Below are 24,028 nucleotides of genomic sequence, written 5' to 3'. Positions count from 1 at the left end.
ACAMCAAAAAAATGCCATGCCGGATTTTTTAAGTGATATTTAGTGGTATAACACATTTGCGGCAATTTTAACCATTAGCATCCATCTCCTGGAGATGAAGTCAGTCAATAATACACATCAGGTGCAGTCAAAACTTTAATACCATTTTATTTTATTTTTTTACTCATAAAATGATCTTTTAGGTTACAAAGAGTCATCCATCCACACAAAGTGCCCAGTTCAGTTTCTGGGGTGACTCACTGTATGAGCTGGTTAGTGCAGGAGTTCCCAAACATTACAATAAAATCTATGGGCAAAAAAACATTAGCTAACATGGGCTAGTTGATCTGGACATTTCTGAATAAATAGCTGTCTAAGATATGGAATGACTGACATGACAAGAGGAACTGATGATGCACTACCCAATTTCTAAATTGTACCTTGTGCATTCTACTATTCCAACTTACTTTCAAGTTCAGTTCCTGGGATGACTCACTGTATGAGCTGGTTAGAGTACCGTAGTAAACACTGCTAGATCAGTTTCTCTCAATTGTTCTTAAGGCTCCTCCAGGGATCTCAAAACTCCACACACAGCGGGCTGTCTAGTCACCTTCACACACACGCACTACTTTCATCATGTACCAGATTCCACTGTCAATACAAAACKAATGGAATGGTTATGGAATGTACAAAACATCCTGTACTAACATTCCTCCTGCTGRCAACATGTACTCAGCATGTTCATGGAAAACACAACTAGTTTCCGTCACAAAAATACTGCTATTTCTCAGGCATTAAGAGGTCCATTTGTACAGTAGATATACACAACCATACAGTCTCATTGTGGAGAGATGATGTTTYTATATGTTTAGAGTTCAACTTTTTACGTTAGGTATGTGTGTCTGGTTGTGTATGTACAGGGGCACGCTGGGACACCCAGACGGGGGTGATAGCGGATGCTCGTCTGAAGGAGCTGACCCCCAACATGCCGGTGATCTTCATCAAGGCGGTACCGGTGGACCGACAGGAAACCAAGAACGTGTATGAGTGTCCTGTCTACAAGACCCGCATGAGGGGTCCCACCTTCATCTGGACCTTCAACCTCAAGACCAAGGAGAAGCCTGCCAAGTGGGTACTGGCCGCTGTCTGCCTCCTGCTTAGTGTGTAAGAGAGGCAAGAGAAAACACAGAAACACTCAGACCACTTTCATCCRAAATACCTTTTTCATTAATAAAAAGCATCAATGTTGCACAAAAAKAATTACAGATGTCTGTCATCTATGTCTATTGGAGGAATGTAATGAACACAGCCATCAGTGAGGTAAGAGAAAGATGTGTGTTGAGCTTGGAAACAGTATGAAACAACTCCACTGTATCATGTACAGCTTTCTCACTGTCCCAGTGTTCCTAGGAAGGTCCACTAGGGGGCAGCCTGTACAAGCATGGTTAGGACACAGATGCAAAGAACAATAYAGGCATGCACACACACAAACCTCAGGTGATAACCTTTTGAATGTGAAATTGAGGTGTGATTATTGGAAGGCTTCCAGCCTGTTGTCAGTACAGTAACAATAAACGTACTGTAGATAACATCAATTTTTAACCACTCAGCTATTGTTAGAGCTAAGCTTATCCCCCCCCCCCCATCTTCCCTCTTTGCCAGATCACAGCTACAGTAAGTACTTACTTCAACCACAGACTTATATAACCACGTTTAACTTTTATTCTGGGAGGGTGTACCTGTGAAACCACATGGAGATGGTATGRTGTTGATACTAGCGCACCAGACACCCTCACAGCCAGTGGAGCTTACTCAGGTGTTCAAATTCACAGACCGAGAACCTAATGTTTCTTAGGTAGTTCTTTATGAGTTTTAGTTTAGAAAATGATCTCTCTGCAGAAATGACAGTTACAGGGATGGTAAAAAGAGCTTGGGAAACTAGACAGGGAGTTGTAGTTCTGTAACATTTTTAATTTAGCCTCTCATTCTCCTTAAAGCAAGGCTCAACACGTTACAGAAAAGATTAACTGTATAGGAAGCTCTGGGGACAGGTCGTCTGGATACTGGGCCGCCAGTATATTGGCAGATGCAAACAGATCAAATCAAATTGTCACATGCGCTGAATACAACAGGTGTAGACCTTACAGCGAAATGCTTACTTATAAGCCCTTAACACATTTTTCTTAACTGCATTGTTGGTTAAGTATTTACCAAAAATAATTAAAGARCAACAATAAAATAACAGTAACGAGGCTATATACAGGGAGTACCAGTACAGAGTCAATGTGCGGGGGGACAGGTTAGTCGAGGTAATATGTACATGTCGGTAGATGTAAAGTGACTATGCATAGATAAGAAACAGAGTAGTAGCACCGTAAAGATGTGTGTGTGTGTGTGGGGGGGGTCAATACAAATCCGGGTAGCCATTTGATTAGCTTTTCAGGAGTCTTATGGCTTGGAGTAGAAGCTGTTATTAAGAAGCCTTTTGGACCTAGACTTGGCGCTCCGGTACCGCTTGCAGTGCGGTAGCAGAGAGAACAGTCTATGACTAGGGTGGCTGGAGTCTTTGGCAATTTTAAGGGCCTTTCTCTGACACTGCCTGGTATAGAGGTTCTGGATGGCAGGAAGCTTGGCCCCGGTGATGTACTGGGCCGTACGCACTGCCCTCTGTAGTGCCTGGCGGTCAGAGGTTGAGCAGTTGCCATACCAGGCGGTGATGCAACCAGTCAGGATGTTCTTGATGGTGCGGCTGTAGAACTTTTTCAGGATCTGAGGACCCATGCCAAATCTTTTCAGTCTCCTGAGGGAAAATTGGCTTTGTCGTGCCCGCTTCACGACTGTCTTGGTGTGTTTGGACCATGATAATTTGTTGTGATGTGGACACCAAGGAACTTGAAGCTCTCAACCTGCTCCACTACAGCCCCGTTGATGAGAATGGGGGCGTGTTCGGCCCTCCTTTTCCTGTAGTCCACGATCATCTCCTTTGTCTTGATCACGTTGAGGGAGAGGTTATCCTGAAACCACACTTCCTCCTCCCTATTTATTTTACCTTTATTTAACTAGGCAAGTCAGTTAATAACAAATTCTTATTTTCAATGACGGCCTAGGAACAGTAGGTAACTGCCTTGTTCAGGGGCAGAATGACATTTTTACCTTCTCAGCTCGGGGATTTGATCTTGCAACCTTTTGGTTACTAGTCCAATCCTGTAACCACTAGGTTACCTGCCTATAGGCTGTCTGATCATTGTCGGTGATCAGGCCTACCACTGTTACGTCGTCGGAAAACTTGATGGTGGTGTTGGGGTCATACATGGCCATGCAGCCATGGGTGAACAGGAGGGGACTAAGCACACACCCCTGAGGGGCCACTGTGTTGAGGATCAGCGTGGCAGATGTGTTGTTATCTACACTTACCACCTGGGAGCGGCCCGTCAGGAAGTCCAGGATCCAGTTGCAGAGGGAGGTATTTAGTCCCAGGGTCCTTAGCTTAGTGTTGAGCTTTGAGGGCACTATGGCAATGAACGCTGAGCTGTAGTCAATGAATAGCATTTTTCACGTAGGTGTTTCCTTTTGTCCAGGTGGTTGTCTCATCTGTGGATCTGTTGGGGCGGTATGCAAATTGGAGTGGGTCTAGGGTTTCTGGGATAATGGCTACAGATGTAAGTGCTACGGGTTGTTAGTCATTTAGGCAGGTTACCTTGGTGTTCTTGGGCACAGGGACTATCGTGGTCTGCTTGAAACATGTTGGTATTACAGACTCGGTCAGGGAGAGGTTGAAAATGTCCGTGAAAACACTTGCCAGCGAATGCTTGGAGTACAATTCTTGGTAATCAGTCTGGCCATGCAGCCTTGTGAATGTTGACCTGTTTAAAGGTCTTACTCACATCAGCTACGGAGAGAGTGATCACACAGTTGCCCGGAACAGCTGGTGCTCTCATGCATGCTTCAGTGTTGCTTGCCTCGAAGCGCCCATAGTCATTTAGCTCGTCTGGTAGGCTCGTGTCACTGGGCAGCTCGCGTCTGTGCTTCCCTTTGTAGTCTGTAATAGTTTGCAAGCCATGCCACATCCGATGAGCGTCGGAGCCGGTGTAGTAGGATTCAATCTTAGTCCTGTATTGACGCTTTGCCTGTTTGATGGTTTGGAGGGCATAGCGGGATTTCTTCTAAGCGTCCGGGTTAGAGTCCCGCTCCTTGAAAGCGGCAGCTCAACCCTTTAGCTCAGTGCGGCTGTTGCCTGTAAGCCATGGCTTCTGGTACGTACGTACGGTCATTGTGGGGACAACATCATCGACGCACTTATTGATGAAGCTAGTGACTGATGTGGTGATCAACTTTAGTAGAAAACAGTTCTTGAGGGTTGTTTGCGATTTCGTTCATACTGGTGAACCGGTGTTTGAGTTGGGTGGTTGCAAGATCAACAGTCCCTTATCTCTGGTATATCTTGGCATCATTCAAAACTAAGTTTATATTGTATATAGCGCAATGGACAATACTGTATAATGCCTAATGTCTCAGGAAAGGCTGTCTGAGTTGGCAATACTCAGTATAGAAAACAGTCAGCCCACAACCTGCAAGGACTTATATAGGATACTAACATTAAAACAGTCATTGCAAGTCACAATTCCATACCTAAAACCTTGATTTTGGACAAAATTACCTGAATGGACTACTACCACCAAGGACTATCAAGAAAAACGAAAACTTCTAACAAGCCAAAACCTGCAGAAGAAACACAGCGGAACATGGAAATGCCATCCAACACAACATTGAGTGAGTAATGTTCAGTCTGAACCTACTTTCTGAAGCCAAAAAGTAAAAGACAATCTCTAGGTAATTTTGTTATATAAAGCTTCTTAAATAAGGCTATCAAGCTGCTAGGAAAGAATCTGACTGAAATTAGCACTGAAGTGCAGTGTGAAAACTCTTGAGCCTAACAATGGCAGGAGACTTTCACAGCCTCCCCCAAATGCAGAGGCCTTTGAAGCCCCCTCCATCTGTGCAGAGATTATATCCTCCTCAGAATCCCCAAAATATAACAGCCACAGGACAACTTTGTTTGGACAACTTTGTTTGGACGTCGTAAAGGACCATGTCGCTAACACTTAAAAATATAGCTAGCTAACGACCTCCTTTTCCCTAATGGAAAAGACGGACAGAGACTTGCTAGCTGGGATTTTCTACAAGGAATCTGCCTCCCGAGAAAAGCTTCTCCCAAGTGGTTGTGACATCGACTACCGTTGCCTGGATTCCACCTGGCGATCTGTAAACCGTCTGCCCTGGCCTGTCTCCCCGTCTGGTGTAGGTAACCCCCTCTCTCCCAAGCTTTCAGTCGCCTCCAGCACACATGCACTGTTGAGGCAAGTGACTCTGAACTTACAATGGCTAGCCCCAAGTTGTTAAATTTCTCTTGTGCTTTATGCAATTTGCCTCATGACTCCTGCGTGGTTTGTTGACTATGTACTTGCTTGTTTACCCAACCGTGGGACAGTCTGTTTGTTTCCACACTTGGGACTCGGACTCCATTGGTTACACAGACTCTTGGCCTGCCATCTTATTCTAACCACCTCTCACCGGCTTTGTATTCATGTTACCTGATGAAATTGCTGTACAATATGATTCAAATGTTATAAATCAACACTGCAGAGCTCTCCCCGTCCTCTGCCGTGCCCTGATTGTATTACTGCTGATTATATCTGGAAATGTGCATGTACACCGTGGCCCATCTACTGTTGCTAACCCCAATTCTGATTTGTGCTCTGCTTCACTGATTTCTGCACGTTAACAGTAGAAGCGTATTACCTAAAATGTATCAGTTGAAAGTGTGGGTTCACAGCTCCAATTCAGATGTGTTCGTCATTACTGAGACGTGGTTAAGAAAGAATGTTTTGAACACTGATGTTAACCTTTCTGGTTCTAACCTTTTTCTGCAAGACAGATCTTCCAAAGGTGGTGGAGTGGCAATCTTTACCAAGGAACACCTTCAGTGCTCGGTTGTCTCCACCAAGCCTGTCCCCAAACAATTTGATTTGCTGGTTTTACACATTAAACTTTCAATTAATTGCTGGTTGTTATCGGCCACCATCAGCACCTGCCTGTGCCCTAAGCTCTTTCCTGGCCCCTTACACTAAGTCTGAATTTGTCCTGCTATGTGACCTAAATTGGGACATGCTTAAACAACCTGACCAAGACCTAAAGCAATGAGACTCYCTAAATCTTTCTCATATTATTACCAATCCCACAAGGTATGACTCAAAACACCYAGAAAAGRCTACTCCCATTAATGTTATCCTTACAGGWCATTACAGAAAACACCAGACTGATACCTTAGTGATCACTGTTTTACAGCCTGTGTTTGYAATGGCTGCTCAGTGAAACGACCTGTCCTGACTTGTCATAAGACGCTTGCTAAAAAACTTTAATGAGCGAGCCTTCCTTCACAATCTGGCCTCTGTAAATTGGTATAGAATCAGCTTGATCCCCTCTGTCAAAYGCTTGKAAGACCTTTTTTTATATATTTTCAGTGGTATCGTTAACAAATACAAGCCCATAAAGAAAATGAGGGGAAAAAACACAGGTTCAGCCCCTGATCCGGCAGAGTTAYTCCACCTCAAGAATTCCATTTGGCAAATAGCTCGGCACACGCATASTGACAGGCTGACTGGCTCTCGTTCATGCAAATTATAAATAAAGTGCATTCAGGCTATCCGAAAGGCCAAAGTTAAAGTAACTAAGGAGTAGTTCGCTTTGTGGGTCGAACCCCAAGAAGTTCTGGAAAACAGTTAAAGACCTGGRAAATAAACCCTCCTCAYAGCTGCCCATGTCCCTTAATGTTAATGATGTGGTTGTTACTGACAAGGAGCACATGGCTGAGATCTTTAAAAATCACCACTTCATTAAGTCGAGTCCTATTCGACTCAGCCATGCCTCCTTGCCCGTCCAACATTTCCTCATCTCCCACCCCTTCTAATGTGACTATCCGATGATCCCCCCTCTTTTTCCCCTGCCCGCTACAAACTTTCTCCCTGCAGGCGGTCACTGAGTCCGAGGTGCTAAAGGAGCTCCTTAAACTTGACCCCCCAAAAAAACATCTGGTTCAGATCCTTTCTTCTTTAAGGTCGCTGCCCCTATCATCGCCAAACCTGTCTCTCCGAATCTGGGGAGGTTCCCATTGCTTTTTGTCCTGTCAGGCCAAATAGTTCAATCTTGGTTTCACAAAAGATTGAACTATTTGGCCTGAATGCCAAGTGTCACGTCTGGAGGAAACCTGGCATCATCCCTACGGTGAAGCATGGTGGTGGCAGCATCATGCTGTGGGGATGTTGTTCAGCGGCAGGGACTGGGAGACTAGCCAGGATCGAGGGAAAGATGAACGGAGCAAAGTACAGAGACATCCTTAATGAAAACCTGCTCCAGAGTGCTATAGACCTCAGACTGGGGCGAAGGTTCACCTTCCAATAGGAAAACAACCCTAAGCACACGGCCAAGGCAACGCAGGAGTGGCTTCGGGACAAGTCTCTGAATGTTCTTGAGTGGCCCAGCCAGAGCCCGGAATTGAACCCAATCGAACAGCTCTGGAGAGACCTGAAAATAGCTGTGCAGCAAYGCTCCCCATCCAACYTGACAGAGCTTGAGGATTTTTATTTAACCTTTAACTAGGCAAGTCAGTTAAGAACAAATTCTTATTTACAATGACGGCCTACACCGGCCAAACCTGGGCCAATTGTGCGCCGCCCTAYGGGACTCCCAATCACGGTCGGTTGTAATACAGCCTGGATTCGAACCAGGCTGTCTGTAGTGACACCTCTAGCACTGAGATGCAGTTCCTTAGACCGCTGYGCCAGTCAGGAGCCCATCTGCAGAGAATGAAAGAAACTCMCCAAATACAGATGTGCCAAACTTGTAGCGTCATACCCAAGAAGACTCGAGGCTGTAATCACTGCCAAAGATGATTCAACAAAGTACAGAGTAAAGGGTCTGAATACCTACCTATGTAAATATGATATTTCCTTTATTTGTAATATATTAGCAAACGTCTAAAAACCTGTTCTTGCTTTGTCATTATGGGGTATTGTGTGTAGATCGAGGGAAAAAAACAAACAATTTTAAATAAATTTTAGAATAAGGCTGTAACCTAACAAAATGTGGAAAAAGTCAAAGGGTCTGAATACTTTCCCAAGGCACTGTAAAGCTATAGATAGTACACTGCATAATGAAACAATCCCTAGTAAGCTAGTGTTTTGAAGGTGGACCGACTATCATTTTGCCATTAAGACTGGTTTTATCCACAACTTTCTATCCAAGCTGGGAGAGAACATGRGGGTTCATGTCATGCAGATTCAGGTAGCCTATACAGGACAGTTGTATAATCCAAAAATATATATTGGTAGCTGATTAGTACCGTATGCTGCTTCGTCAAACATTTATAATTTTACAGAATAAGTAATTACATTGCCACCAGCCAGCAAGCTACAAATGGCAGCATTGCGACAGCGTGCTTAACATGAGAAAATGACAACCAAATAGGCCTACCAATAAACATTTATACACTAGCTAAAGCAAAGTTATGCCATGGCACCACAGAAACCCTATAAATCGACTCAATAAGCATCCACCCGTGTAGACATGTCGCAATTTAATCACCATGGACGGTATTCTATACTTTGATTTTGGGGGGGGGGGGGCTCTGACCTTGCGGGGGGGGTCCAGAGAAACTGCGTTACGCCAGTGGATACTAGGGCTGTTTCTGAGAGGCAGGAGGRAGGATGGATGTTCATCTATAGATAACCCTGTTTCCCAGACCAGGTCAGTCAACAGACCCTGATCCCACCTCACATGCTCAGTGAGAGTGTGTGTGTGTGTCCACTAAGTTTGTGTTTTAATTTACATTTCTAAATTTGTTCATTTACAAGAACTACACAGTAACAAAAACAAAACTATAGATAGATAACATCTTTGTTCATGTATTTGGATGCTTGTGGATTATGACGAGGAATGTGTGGCCCCATCAATCATTGTACCCTCACGGCAGGTGATCACACACTGACATTTAGTGGCTATTTGTCTCACTGAGTAACATTGTGGTGACGAGACACCTCCCCTTCAGCATTTACCGTCACCATAAAAAGAAAATACTTCCTGTAAGGCAAGTCTACATCCCTGTTAGAACACAAACAATAAGCCACCCTTCCCCCGTCTAAGCCGCCTTTGACCCCACTGCCTAGTACACCGCCTACTCTAGCCATCAGCACAATGATTTTTCTCTCACACACCCGAATGGGTCCAGATGCTGACTACAGAATGTTGATGCTGAGGGGTCAAAGGCCAGATGGGTCAGACAGTTTCTCTCAGAGAGACGGGACGTTGAGGAGGGGGAGTAAAGTGGATAAAGGTGTGTGACGGAGTAGGATTCAAATCAGGGGTAGCTGGGTTCAGCTTCTGAGGTTGATGCGGCCTTGGGCTAGGTTGGGTTGAGGGCTGGTACACATAGCAGTGGCTAGGGACATTTTGGAGAAACCAAGTTCTGCCATTCTATAAAAAGCATCTGTACTTCTATGTGTGACTAGGAGACGATCGTTCAGAGGGAGTATGTGGGTGTGGTACCTGTGGCGTGTGAGTGGGCGTTACCTTTGTTTGGCTGYTTCTCTCAGAAGAAGTTCTTGATGAGGGGAGTGACCAATTTGACCCACAGCTTGACATGGCGATCTGGCTGCTGGAACGTAGAGCTGGACACCTCTGTAGACCTCTGGTACAACATCTCCTGCTCCTGTTACACACAGACGAGACAGAGAGAGTAATTGTGTGAGAGAGAGTGAACGAGTTTGTGTACACATATGAGATACACAGCAGGTTTCCCTGCTTGCTCGCTCTGCATATTATTACCAGCTTCACATAGTTCCTGGGATCATRAGCTATCAAATTAGTTGCATTTTGKAGACAGGMCTTTTGGTTGAGAGCTGTATAAAACAGAGCCATAGTATCGAGCCATCAAGTCTGTTTAAATAAAGTTGTGTTGGTTTGAATGGCCTACTTCCTGCAAGTGGGCTTGTAGGTCCTGGTTCTCTGTTACTATGGCGATCTGGGCYTCCAGGTCCCGGTGCACCGAGCGGTAGCCAAAGTTAGGAGAGCCAATCAGAGTCAGGCACGGCCGTACCTGCCCCCGCAGGTAGTACCACAGCCCTGCAGAGAGAGCGAAGGATGAGGGAAAAAGGGGGAGGAGAGGGGGATTGGTGGAGGAAGGAAAGAGGGAGGAGAGAGAGAAAAAGGGAGAGCGGTTTCCCAACATCAGTGATTTGTTCTGCAGCTGGGGGTCAGGGTCGACTCTAATGGTCATTGATTCTCTCCCAGCTGGGTGCTGTGTGATTTCTCCCGTGCAGTGTGTGCTGTGATTACGGGAAACGGCCGGCCCGCCCTGCTTTATCTAATAAATGGGACTTCTACGATCGTGTGAAATTACATTCCACTGACGCTGCTTCACTGTGTGTGTTCATTTCCCCCTCTCTGTGGCTCAATCTGGCTTTTGAAGAAAAAAAAACAACAAGAATTTACCTATCTACTAATGCACCACTAACATTTCAGTTGTTTAGAATATTCTTTGGGACACATTACCATTTTATTCTATATATGAAGTATCAGCGAAAGGTTGGTAGTAATTCAGATATAATTCCTTAGAGCATTTTTTCATGTTTAAATCTGGTTCTCGTTGACCATGTCCACAACTATAAAGGAAACACTAAAGCACACAGAAACCCCCAACGTCTATACAAACCCAGGAGTGACTGTTTCCTTTGCTCGGGGCTAAAGTTGAATTWAAAAAATATATATGTAACTAGGCAAGTCAGTTAAGAACAAATTCTTAGTTACAATGGCGGCCTAGAAACAGTGGGTTAACTGCCTTGTTCAGGGGCAGAACGACAAATATTTACCTTGTCAGCTCTGGGATTCGATCTAGCAACCTTTTGGTTACTAGTCCAACACTAACTACWAGGCTACCTGCCGCCCCGACTTGACGCCGTCTCTCACACAACATGTCTGGGTTAACACAGGGACAGAACAGCAGAGCCAGAGAACAGTACAAGTCTGTCAGGGTGGAATTGGCCCCATGAGTGAGTTTCAAATGGCACCCTATTCCCCAATACCTACATAGTGTACTACTTTTGACCAGGGCCCATAGGGCTGTTAMAAAATGTAGCGCACAATATAGGTAATAGGRTGCCGTTTAGGATGCTCACTGTCTGACCATGGAACGTCACTACCAGTCATAACTCACAGCCAAACAGAACTAATCACAATAGAGTAGAACCATTCAGAATCAATCTAGGCTCTAAGGCCAAGGATTATATTGTGTGTGTGTGTGTGTGTGTGTGTGTGTGTCCCACCCTTGGCGTGGAAGGTCCAGTGTGCTCTGTGATACTCGTGAAGGTGAACTCTCTCCTGCTGTCCCAGCTGACACACTTTGCTGTAGAACTGTCTGGCAATGTGGATGTAGGCGGCTGGGATCTCCCCGGCAATGCCCTTGGCACCGAAAAACCCGTTGACCTCCGGGGAGGCGGTGAGGATCCGATAGTCGGCGCCCACCCCCAGAACCAGCGACATGTAGGCCCTTGTCAGGTTGAAATACCCTGACGTCAGAAACACAGTTGCACCGGGACCCGCATCTGTCAGCAAACGCTACAAGGAAAYAAGATGCTCAGATGTAGTGTCCTTTCACTAAAACACCACATTTYTACATTTATTAAGTCACAAATTAAAAAAAATATATATATATTATATATATAAAATAATAAACACATGCGATGGTGAGTTATTTTGTTCAATATTAGTTGGTGAGGGTAGTGGTGTCCAGGTGTGTAACTACCTGTGTGATCTCCTCATCCACCTGTATTCCCAGAGGTTTCATCTGAATCAGAGGAAAAACCCAAGTGTCCTCCTCCCCTCCCTCTTCACCCTTGCTCTCCCGCTTCAAACGTTCAGATTTGGCGATGTCTTGGCGCGTACGAGCCGTGTTCACTACCTCCATGATGTGTTGCCGGGCCGACGCCGAGAAATCATCCCGGTTACCTGGTGACAAAATAATGTAGGGATGTAAGAGAGGAAAACAGACCGACCTGGTTAAAACTAGAATCCTTAGTTGCTATATCCATTTTTGTACTTGTAAATTAATGATATAGACCAATGAACTCTTGAAGAATATAACCTCATGAGCTTAGTGCAACTGTCACACACCATCAGAACCCAAAATATAAGCTTGTTTTTGTCCCATGTTTGTAAACAATATAAATGTAAACAATGTATAGCCTCAAAATGCAGTTAATACTAACTGTTAGCATGGATGGTCAGTCCTTGCATCCATAGCTCTGTCTGAATTTCAGAGTGGTTCCATTTCTCCCTCAGCTTTTTAACGAAAGAGGYGCGGTGCCCACTTTGTTATTTTTGCAATTAACAATTCTGTGTAACCATACACAAACTCTCTCTCCCCGCTCACACGCACATAGTATGTGTGCAGTAGAGCAGGTGAGTGTGTAAAGTTAGTTCTGGGCATTACGGCTATGGGTCAATATCTGGACTACGCCTGCCGGCTGGCGCCACTCACGGCCGTGACAGAGACAAAGAGAGAGAGAGATACCTGCAAGCCTCAGCATGAGTTCATTCTAAAGACGTGCTTTTACTGTAAAGTTTGCCCTCTTCCAGCAGGAGAACTTCATTCACTAATGATTAGAGTGTGTGCGTGCGCATCTTCCCACTGTGTTTACCAGCAACTCCGTGACTTCACTGCTCTATTTCTGGTCTCTGTGACAACTGTGGTCCGGTTCTGCAGACATGATGTCATTTAGCGCCAGACCCAACATCCTGACTGAATGTTCTCTGGTTACACACTCACACACTATTTTTCTTTCCGTCTGTCTACCTCTCCTGACTCTCTCGCTCTTTCATTCACACACGTGCCAGTTCTCTGATTTCACTGTGTGTCTGAGCTGGAACAAGCTACACTTTCAACTAATCCGATTCCAAGGACCTTTCCAAGAACAACGCATTACACTACATTTAGAACTTGCCAGCCAASCTGAGCAAAGAGTTAAGCACCTGTGTTTTACCTCTGTAGATGTATGTGTGTGTTACTTATGTGCTATGTATAGTACATTCTGAAAGTATTCAGACCCCGTCACCTTTTGTTACATTAGCCTTATTCTAAAATGTATTAAATAAAAACCATTTACTCAATACCCCATAATGACTAAGTGTAAACAAGTTTAGAAATGTTTGTAAATTTATTAAAAATAAGTATTCAGACCCTTTGCTATGAGACTCTAAATTGGGCTCAGGTGCATCCTGTTTCCATTGATCATCCTTGAGATGTTTCTACAACTTGATTGGAGTCCACSTGTGGTAAATTCAATTGATTGGAYATGATTTGGAAASGCACMCAYCTGTCTATATAMGGTCCCWCAGTTGACASTGCATGTCAAAGCAAAACCAAGCCATGAGGTCGAAGGAATTGCTCGTAGAGCTCAGAGACAGGATTGTGTCGAGGTACAGATCTGGGGAAGGGTACCAAAAAATGTCTGCAGCATTGAAGGTCCAAGAACACAGTGGCCTYCATCATTCTGAAATCGAAGAAGTTTGGAACCACCAAGACTCTTCCTAGAGCTGGCCGTCCTGCCAAACTGAGCAATCGGGGGAGAAGGGCTTTGGTCAGGGAGGTGACCACGAACCCAATGATCACTCTGACAGAGCTCCTCTGTGGATATGGGAGAACCTTCCAGAAGGACAACCATCGCTGCAGAAGTCTACCAATCAGACCTTAATGGTAGCGTGGCCAGATGAAAGCCACTTCTCAGTGAAAGGCACATGACAGCCCGCTTGGAGTTTGCCAAAAGGCACCTAATGGACTCTGACCATGAGAAAAAAGATTCTCTGGTCTGATTAAACCAAGACTGAACTCCTTGGCCTGAATGCCAAGTCTGGAGAAACCAGGCAACGCTCATCACCTGGCCAATACCATCCCTACGTTGTAGCATGGTGTTGGCAGCATCATGCTGTGGGGATGTTTTCCAACGGCAGGGACCGGGAGACTAGTCAGGATTGAGGGAAAGATGAACAGAGCAAAGTACAGAGAGTACCTTGATGAAAACCGGCTCCAGAGCACTCAGGCCCTCAGACTGGGGCGAAGGTTCAACTTCCAACAAGCCAAGACAACGCAGGAGTGGCTTCGGAACAAGTCTCTGAGCCCGGATTTGAACCCGATCGAACATCTCTGGAGAGACCTTATAATAGTTGTGCAGTGACGCTCCCCGTACAACCTGACAGAGCTTGAGAGGATTTGCAGAGAAGAATGTGAGAAACTCTCCAAATACATGAGTGCCAAGCTTATAGCGTCATACCCAAGAAGACGTAAGGCTGTAATCGCTGCCAAAGTTGCTTCAACAAAGTAGAGTAGTAATACATTTGCTAAAATTTCAAAAAAACTGTTTTTGATTTGTCATGAGGTATTGTGTGTAGATTGAGAAAAAACATTTTTAGAATAAGGCTGTAACGTAACAAAATATGGAAAAAGTGAAGGGGTCTGAATACTTCCCGAATGCATTGTATGTATTGGTGTTACGCATGTGTTTTATACCTCTGTAGGGGTGCACCATGTTTTCCATCATGCTGACAGAGTTGTCAGGCTGTAGCTGTAATGACACGTCTCCCACGGCACCCACCAGATCAGAGAAGAAGTCTGCCACCTCCCAACAGTTCTCCAGGAGCACATAGCGGTCCTGTCTGTTGGTGAAGTACGAGTCACTCAGGTTGGCCCTACGGAGGGAGGGGAGAGACAGGTAAAAAAGGTATACCAAGCAACATCAACTGTATGAGAAAAACACCAACAACTACAACAATGGTGTGTGTGTGTGTGTTCGTGTGTGTGTGTACCCGCTGATGATGAGGTCATCGTCAAACAGGTAGGCTTTGATGTGCTGTACCCCGATGGTCTCGTTGAAGCGCTGTGGGACCAGGAGCCGGAGCAGCCCTCTCAGGTCAGGGGTATGGTACAGAGACACACGCATCCCACTGCTGTACTGCTGCAGCAACGGCAGTAACATGGTCCTAGAGTTAGTCTGACCTAGACACAGAGACAGAGGGGGTCACAGACACCCATTGAGTTATATGGCATTTTCCCTCTCGCATACACAGAACCCCTCCTACCTCGTGAGCCGCGTGTGTAGTCTAAAAGAATGGAGACCTGCAGGTCGGAGTTGTCAACCTCCTGTGAACGCTGCAGAGCTTCCTGCATACAGTCCACCAGGTCCTGTTCCAGGGGTCCTGTACCCAGATACAGCGAGGCCATCACCACTCGCCTCTTAGCCGTCTTTATTCGAGCCTGAACAGAAAACACAAGAAATTACAGTTTAAATCAGGTATTACAGGACAAACAAGGAGGCTTCACCCCCCCAAAAAAGTGATTATTTTCATCATTTTTGGGGGAATGTTTAGTACACCATCTTTAGTACAGCACATGACTTAGGGAAAGCTCCACACCCGCTCTCTCACACACACACCTTACCTTCATTGCCTGGTAAAACTGGTCAGGGGAGGTGAGGATGTGGATGTGTGTGCCAGGCACCCTGAAGGCGGGTACATGTTCTGCCATCCAAAGGAAGCGGGCATGGAGGCCATCGGTGCCCTGAGCTCCAGTCGACCCGGGGGATCTGAAGAGAGGAAGGGGAGAGGAGTCTGCCTCTGCTAGGAGAGGGGCTAGGAGCAACAATGACCTTGGGAGGGGAGGGGGGGCATGGAGAGGAAGAGAGAAAGGGAGGAGGGATAGGAATTACTTCCATGGAAGCCTTCAGCTGGAGTGGTAATTGCCTCCTATAGATAAACACTGAACAAATGGCAGCCGATGAATGGCATGACAACGAGCCTCAGGATCTTGTGTGCATTCAAATTGCATTGATAAAATGCAATTGTGTTCGTTGTCCGTAGCTTGCCCATAACATAACCCCACCATGGGGCACTCTGTCCACAACGTTGACATCAGCAAACCGCTCGCCCACACAACGSCAGACACATTGTCTGCCATCTGCCCGGTACAGTTGAAATTGGGATTAATCCGTGACGAGCACACTTCTCCAGCGTGCCAGTGGCCATAGGTGAGCATTTGCCCACTGAAGTCAGTTACAACGTTGAACTGTAGTCAGGTCAAGACCCTGGTGAGGACGACAAGCAAGCCGATGAGCTTCCCTGAGATGGTTTCTAACAGTCTGTGCAGGAATTCTTTGGTTGTGCAAACCCACAGTTTTGTCAGCGGCCTCAGACGATCCCCCGGGGAAGAAGCCAGATGTGGAGGTCCTGGACTGGCGTGGTTACAAGTGCTCTGCAGTTGGACGTACTACCAAATTCCCTAAAACTATGTTGGAGGCGGCTTATGGTAGAGAAAGTATAAGCACGACGAGTATAAGGCAAGCAGGTACAAGCTCTGAATCCATTAGGGACGCAAAAAGATAGACAAAAATTGATGTCTCACAACTCAGACTCACGACGCATGTGGCAAGGACTGGCAGGCGTCTTCCCTGACAATGTCAACCTGTCCCAGGCTGTAGTCGCCACCTGCTTCAAGGAGACGACCATCGTACCAATGGCCAAGAAAAACAAGGTGACATGCCCAAATGACTATCACGCCGTCGCGCTCACCCCGGTCATCATGAAGTGCTTTGAGAGGCTGGTCATGGCCCACATCAATGGCCAGCATGCCAGGCACACTGGACCCACGCCAACAGATCCACGGAAGATGCAATTGCGTCGCTATTAACACGGCTGTAACACATCTGGACAAGAGGAACACCTATGTGGGAATTGTGTTAGTTGATTACAGTTCAGATCAGCATTGAACACCATTGTTCCCTCCAAGCTTAGAGCCCTGAGTCTGGACGCCCCCCTCTACAACTGGATCCTGGACTTCCTGACGGGCAGACCACAGGCTGTGGGGATTGGCAACAACACTTCCTCCACATTGACTCTTAACACAGGGACCCCCAGGGGTGTGTCCTCCCTGTTCGACCGAGTGGCTTTGCACGACACAAACTCCATCGTCAACTTTGCTGATGACACCACGTTTGTAAGCCTGATAACCAACATTGACAAGTCAGCCTGTAGGGATGTAAGTGAACTGGCATTGCAGTGCCAGAATAACAACCTCTTCCTCAACGTCAGCAAAACAAAGGAATTGATTGTTGAATCCAGGAAGCAGAGAAGGGAACATGCCCCGATCCACATCAACGGGACTGCAGTAGAGTCATCAGTTAAGTTCCTCGGCGTCCACATCATTGAGGACTTGACATGGACCAACACCACCACTCTTGTCAAGAGGGCACAACAGCGTCTCTACTAGGGTTGCAAATGGTCAGAAACTTTCAGGTAAATTTCCCAGAAGTTTTCCATGGGAAGTTAAGCCCGGGAATGTTGCTTAAATTCATCAAAAAAGTTCTTATAACAGTTTTTTTTTTGTGGGATACACAAAAGGCAATTCTAGGTCTTGTGGCATATTTTGGTCAAACTATCCCCAATTCAATGGAATTGCAACCCTCTGCATGCACAGTGCATTCTTCCATCACATGTACAGCTGATTCCCAAGATCTTGCACACTAATGAGATGCTATTGAGCCCACACTACTACACTGTCTGAGCCAAGGACTACATGCTTTCTGGAAAGTTGATTACAATACTGTGTTGTCTCTAGTATGATTAAATGAGATGACAGGCCATTTTATCAAATCGATTACGTGATTGAATTAAATCATACAACAATTAACTCATTAATAACCTGGGGCACCACGGAAGTGTTCATTTATATATAGAGCGGCTATCTCCAAAATCCACTCTTAAAGATATTTTATATCAATAGCAGTCAGTCATTAATTATTCTTTACCTTCTATCAGTCTCATCTGAACGTCATAAAATTCTTGGTTATCTGCACGAACCCTAGCTTAAATTATCTTCTCTTATGAAGAGAAGGACGCGTTTCATCCCTCTCCAACCAATGTCTGTTCACTTGGCCACTGAGTGAACATAGTTTACTTATGAAAACAATTCTCTCATTTAGAATGAAAAGATTAAATGTAATTTTAGCACAAATAGTTTTATATTTAAACATTTAAATTGCACAACAATTCTATGTGAATCTGATAACTAGAATGTGTAGACTTTCCAAGATACATTGTATGTCGTCCGATCATCAGATATAATGTCCCTGACAACATCTGATCTGACATCATATTCTTTAAGTACCAACGGATACTTTCAACTGGTTGAAAAGGGGAATTATTGTTCCATTCCCCAACCTTTTGATGTAACCACACTTTTTCTGTGGTACTAAGGGCTTTCCAAGAGTCCATTCAGTAGAGTGGCTGTCTCTTATACACATCTAGATGTGTATAAGAGACAGAGTCCATTCAGTAGAGTGGAGAGAAAAGGGAGAAAGGTATTTTGGGGGGGGGGGGGGGGGTCATAAACCTCACACAACGTCATGACAACTGGGTGGGGTGACTATATTTTATAGGACATACATGATTTTTGGTTAACTAGTAAATAGTAGCCTACAGCCAAGTGTGTTTAAATTATTTCTAACTTGTTAACAATTTCTGCTAGTTAGTTTTTGCTACCATGTAGGTTTTAGCTTGCTTGAGCCTGCTAACTGAGGAGTGTTAATTCAACTGTTTCCATACAGGTTTCATTTTAAAACATTATCTTACAAAGGAGTTGTTTAATCTAACTGCTTAACTATTTATCTGTACATGGAATTATAGTCAGGATTTTATTTTTTTCCTATTTTTTTCCTAATCTTTACAGAAAAATGCCACAGGCACTATCTGATGTGTGGAGACATTTCACTGCAGCTAATGTAGAAGGGAAATCTGTGTACATTTGCAAATACTGTGCCAAATCATATGGGAAGAATGCAACAAAGAATGCAGAATCATCTGGCCAAGTGCATGAAGTTCCCTCAGCGCTCACAAGCAACTTCTGACAAAAGTCCCTCTACTTCTATTCGAGGTGAAAATGATGATTCAGACACCTTATCGATAGCAACAGCTCATGGTTCTCCTGGAATCAGAAGTTTTTTTAACTCAATGGAGGAATGTAGTCATAGAAATGCTGATGAATGTCTTGCTCGAGCTGTGTATTCTGGTTCACCTCTGATGCTCACAGGCAATGTGTATTTGAAGAGATTTCTGAATGTTCTTCGCCCAGCATTCACCCCTCCAACCAGACATGCTTTATCTACTCATTTGCTGGATGCAGAGTTCAACAGAGTTCAAGTGAAGGTCAAGTAAATCATAGAGAAAGCAGACTATTGCAATATCTGATGGGTGGTCGAATGTTCGTGGGCAAGGAATAATTAACTACATCACCTCCACCCCTCAACTAGTATTCCACAAGAGCACAGACACAAGGGACAACAGACATCAGTCTCTACATTGCAGATGAGCTGAAGGCAGGCAATGACCTTGGACCACAGAAGGTATTTGCACTGATCAGACAATGCTGTGAACATGAAGGCTGCTTGGTCTAAAGTGGAGGAGTCCTACCCTCACATCACACCCATTGGTTGTGTTGCTCATGCATTGAATCTGCTCCTCATGGCACTGAAACAATGGATACACTCTACAAGAGAGCCAAGGAAATGGTTAGGTATGTGAAGGGTCATCAAGTTATCGCAGCAATCTACCTCACCAAGCAAAGTGAAGAATAAGAGAACCACATTGAAGCTGCCCAGCAAAACCCGTTKGGGTGGTGTTGTCATGTTTGACAGTTTCCTGGAGGGGAGTCTTGCCAAGAAATGGCCATATCAGTCAGTCGATATAGACAGCCCCATCAAGAGGATCCTTCTGGATGATGTATTTTGGGAGAGAGTGGTAAGCAGCCTGAAACCTATAGCAGTAGCCATTGCACAGACTGAGGGAGACAATGCCATCCTGTCTGATGTTCAGACTCTGCTTGCAGATGTAAGAGAAGAAATCCATACTGCCCTGATGACTTCACTGTTGCTCCAAGCAGAGGAAACTGCAGTTCTCAAATACATCAATAAGCGTGAAGATGTCTGCCTGAAGCCCATATACGCCGCAGTGTACATGTTGGACCCAAAGTATGCTGGCAAGAGCATCCTGTCTGGTGCAGAGATCAACAAGGCCTATGGTGTCATCACTACCGTGTCTCGACAGGGCAAGGTTCTTGGCAGTCTGGCGAAGTACACTTCCAAACAAGGGCTTTGGGATGGAGATGCAATATGGCAGTCGTGCCAACATCTCATCAGCCACCTGGTGGTAGGGACTTTGTGGATCTGAGGCTCTTTCCCCCGTTGCCTCCATCAACCTCCAAATCCAACCAACATCAGCCGCCTCAGCAACTGGTCCTTGTTTGGGAACACACACACCAAAACACGCAACAGGCTGACCAATACAAGGGTTGAAAAATTGGTGGCCATCTGGGCAAATTTGATGCTTTTTGAGCCTGACAAGCCATCCTCAACAAGGTTGGCACGTGACAGTGAAGATGAGGCTTCAAGAGGTGGACATTGAAGAGGTCCAGGGAGAATATATGGAAGCCTGAGAGGAAGACAACAAAAGCTTTAGTTTCTAGACTATCATTTTACAGATGTATGTTTTAAACATTTTGGGGATTTGCGATGGATCATTCAATATTCCATTTATTTTGTTGTCCAGTGAAACCATCCCATGTGAAGAGTCAACTCATTTAATTAAAGTTCAAGTCGTAACTAGTTGTTTTTATTTCTATTGGAAGGATTTAATAATTTGCAATTCTGTCTACTTATGATAAGGTTTATGTTTCTGTCTCCATATGATATGGTAAATATATCCAATGCAAAAAACATTACATTTAAATGGTATTAATATTAATTTGCAAATATTTCCATTAATTCCCACAGAAGGTTTTCACCTCTGAATATTCCCCAAAATGTGCAACCCTAGTCTCTACAGCCTAATGCGGCTGAAGAAATGTGGCATGCCACCCAGGGTCCTCTCCAAATACTACCGCTGCATCAAGAGCATCCTGACTGGTTGCATCACGACCTGGTACCAGAACTGCGCCGTCCACGACCGCAAGGCCATCCAGTAAGTGGTGAAGACGGCCCAGTACGTCACTGGGCCCGTGCTCCCACCCATCCAGGACATCTACTCAAAACGGTGCGTGAGCAACGAATTCTACTAGATGAAAAGCCGAAATTTATATAACATTTGCATTTAAAGTACTCGATTTTTGAAATTCCAAATTCTATAAAACGTTATATTTTCACATACCTAAAATGCCTACTATTTAGAACGCAAGTCTAGGTATTCGTACACATAGCCAATATGTACCGGTGACAGCTTAGTAAAGGCAAGCTATTTCAGTTGTGAGAACGTGGTTGCCTTGTGTATTTGTATGAGTCCTCGAGGGTGAATTCAGATCATTGTGCCTTCTATTTACACAGTTTCTTATTACAACCAAGTCTACGGCAACACAATCCTCCCCTCTTCTACCTCACAGTCAGGAGGCCATTGACAGACGTGTCTTTCATTTCCTATTAGGCATTAAACGGAAGAAAACAGACTGAAACATGGAGGGACTACTTGAACTCAATTTCAACTTAAAAACGTTTTGCTACAGTGTGCCCTAATGAATATTACCCCGAATACATGCAAGCGTCTCCCTCCCCTCTGTAGCCTTTCCCATTCCTCTGTCTCTTGGCTAAGTAAATGGAGCACTGACGCTGTGTAGAACTGACACTGTGTAGCCAAGCCTCTATGTGCCATGACCATTCTGTCTACGGCCATTATATAGCCTAGCTAGTCTAGGTGATGATAGCCTCCTCAGGTCTTTCGGATGAAGATAAAGCTCAACGTTGTAAGCTCATAGTCGCTCTATGGTAGCTACTAAAGATGATGTGAAACTGAGGCATGTGACTATACGCAGGTGTGGACAGACTGTCCGACAGACAGACAGACGGCAGTTGTTGCAACTTCAGGTTTTCAGGAAACCACAAAAACACCCGAGAGAGATTTCCTCATGCTGAGAATTTCTGAGCTAGTCTTACTCTACACACAGAGACTTGACAACACAAGGAGACAGAAATAGGAATTCACAGATAAAAGTATACCTAAAGCAACCAGAAGCTTATGGAAGGGAAGACATACACTATATACACAAAAGTATGTGGGCATCCCTTCAAATTAGTGGATGCGGCCATTTCAGCTACACCGTTGCTGACAGGTGTATAAAATCAAGCACACCGCCATGCAATCTCCATAGACAAACATTGGCAGTAGAATGGCCTTACTGAAGAGCTCAAGTGACTTTCAGCATGGCAGTCATAGGATTCCAGTTTGTTACATTTCTGCCCTGCTAGAGCTGCCCCGGTCAACTGTAAGTGCTGTTATTGTGAAGTGGAAAAAACAATTGTCTGTCCACTGTTGCAACACTCATTACCGAGTTTCAAACTGCCTCTGGAAGCAACGTCAGCACAAGAACTGTTCGTCGGGAGTTTCATGAAATGTTTCCATGGCCAAGCAGCCGCACACTAGCCTGCACAGAGCCCTGACCTCAACCCCATGGAACACCTTTGGGATGAATTGGACCGCGGACTGTGAGCAAGGGCCAACATCAGTGCCCGACCTCACTAATACTCTTGAGGCTGAATGGAAGCAAGTCCCCGCAGCGATGTTCCAACCTCTGAGCAGGTGTCCACATACCTTTGGTCATGTAGTGCATCTGGCTAGTTAGCTATATCTACAGATCATGTTTGAGATAAAACTGTTCCGTCTCTACGGCCATTAGTCCCATCGCCTAGCTTGTCTAGGTGATGATAGCCTTCTTAGGTCATGGGGTTGAAGATAAAGYTCAAAGTTGTGTCCCAAATGGCCCCATATTCCCCCCTCAGTGTACTACTTTCCCTGGTCAAATGTAGTACAGTATATAGGGAATATGGGGCCATTTGGGAGACAGCTCTAGTCTGAATGAGGAGTAGCCTTGACTGCCCAGGGTTGATCTCCCCCTTCTGGATGACATCCTCCAGACTAGTAGTCTGTGTATTGGTTGGACCACCAGAACGGTGCACAACTCAGGGAGTCCAACCAAAACACAGACTACGTTGTGTCCCAAAGCTACCTCCAGCACCGACCTTGGCACTCCCAGTTAAGCCTAGGCCAGAGACAGACTCAGAGCTCAGTGTGCATGTGTGTCGCTCTATGGTAGATAATAAAGATGTGAAACTGAGGCACGTGACTATATGCAGGTATGGACAGACTGACTGGCAGACAGATATCTGGCAGTTGTTGCAACTTCAGGTTTTCAGGAAACCACAAAAAGACCCGAGAGAGATTTCCTCATTCTGAGAATTTCTGAGTTACTGTTAACGTTACCCTACACAGAGACTTGACAACACATGGGGTGGAAATTTAAATTCACAAATAAAAGTACGCCTAAGCAACCGGAAGAAAATTCAAGGGGAGATAATGTTTTGCAACGCTTACATGTGCTGGCTGAACTTGCACGCTTATGTTTATTATGTAACCTTCGCCATGACCATAATACTATCAAATTACATTATGAAACTATTCGCAAGCAACAATCAGATTACAACAGAAAACGTGTGGCAATAATATTTGACGCACGCTAGAAAAATGACAACATAGCTTTTTTTCCTACATTATGAAAGAACACTGAAACATTGTGTAAGTAAAGACTGGCTGCACGCATACATCTCTGCCACGACAAGTGGTTGGCTAGCCGAGTTGTTCTCATCGTGGAGTTGACATACCCAGCTAGAGGTTGTCATGTGAGCGCTGTCATTACGTCTGACGAAGAAAAACAGTGTTGTCTCTCTTTTTCTTCTCCACTTAAGTTCCACAACAGTCGTATCTTACCCTCTCCTCCGATCGCGTGTACGGAAGAATCGGTCTGATATTCGGGTGAAAACCCCAGCCAGGGCCCGCGTGTACACACAGTACCCCAGCCTCCTCCACGTTAAGGGAGCCGCCATCTTTACAGCCGTTCTTCTTCTTCGGTGGGGTTTAT

The 24,028-nt window shown here is 45.1% G+C and overlaps 2 protein-coding genes across 3 annotated transcripts in view; one reads left to right on the top strand and one right to left on the bottom strand.

Annotated features, from left to right (window-relative positions):
* The window catches only part of LOC111968159 (dynein axonemal heavy chain 17-like), a 92,277-nt gene extending 91,054 nt beyond the window's left edge, over positions 1-1,223 (top strand). The window contains 1 exon segment of the mRNA XM_070445000.1: positions 900-1,223. Within this exon segment, the coding sequence (XP_070301101.1) occupies positions 900-1,147 (248 nt within the window). The 3' untranslated portion in view covers positions 1,148-1,223.
* LOC111968148 (CDP-diacylglycerol--glycerol-3-phosphate 3-phosphatidyltransferase, mitochondrial) lies at positions 131-24,028 on the bottom strand. 2 transcript variants are annotated; one of them, XM_023993715.2, is made up of 10 exons: positions 23,878-24,028; positions 15,521-15,728; positions 15,163-15,337; positions 14,890-15,079; positions 14,594-14,772; positions 11,834-12,036; positions 11,355-11,646; positions 10,007-10,155; positions 9,604-9,742; positions 131-1,135 (listed from the first exon to the last, which is right to left on the bottom strand). In XM_023993715.2, the coding sequence occupies exons 1-9, from the start codon at positions 23,991-23,993 to the stop codon at positions 9,623-9,625; spliced, it is 1,632 nt and encodes a 543-aa protein (XP_023849483.1). In that variant the 5' UTR covers positions 23,994-24,028; the 3' UTR covers positions 131-1,135; positions 9,604-9,622. The 2 variants fall into 2 exon arrangements, with proteins under 2 accessions (XP_023849483.1, XP_023849484.1); XM_023993716.2 differs by having other exon boundaries at positions 131-1,132.

Source organism: Salvelinus sp. IW2-2015, linkage group LG8 (genome assembly GCF_002910315.2).
Source record: "Salvelinus sp. IW2-2015 linkage group LG8, ASM291031v2, whole genome shotgun sequence".
NCBI lineage: Eukaryota > Metazoa > Chordata > Actinopteri > Salmoniformes > Salmonidae > Salvelinus > Salvelinus sp. IW2-2015.
This window is presented reverse-complemented; position numbering and strand designations above follow the sequence as displayed.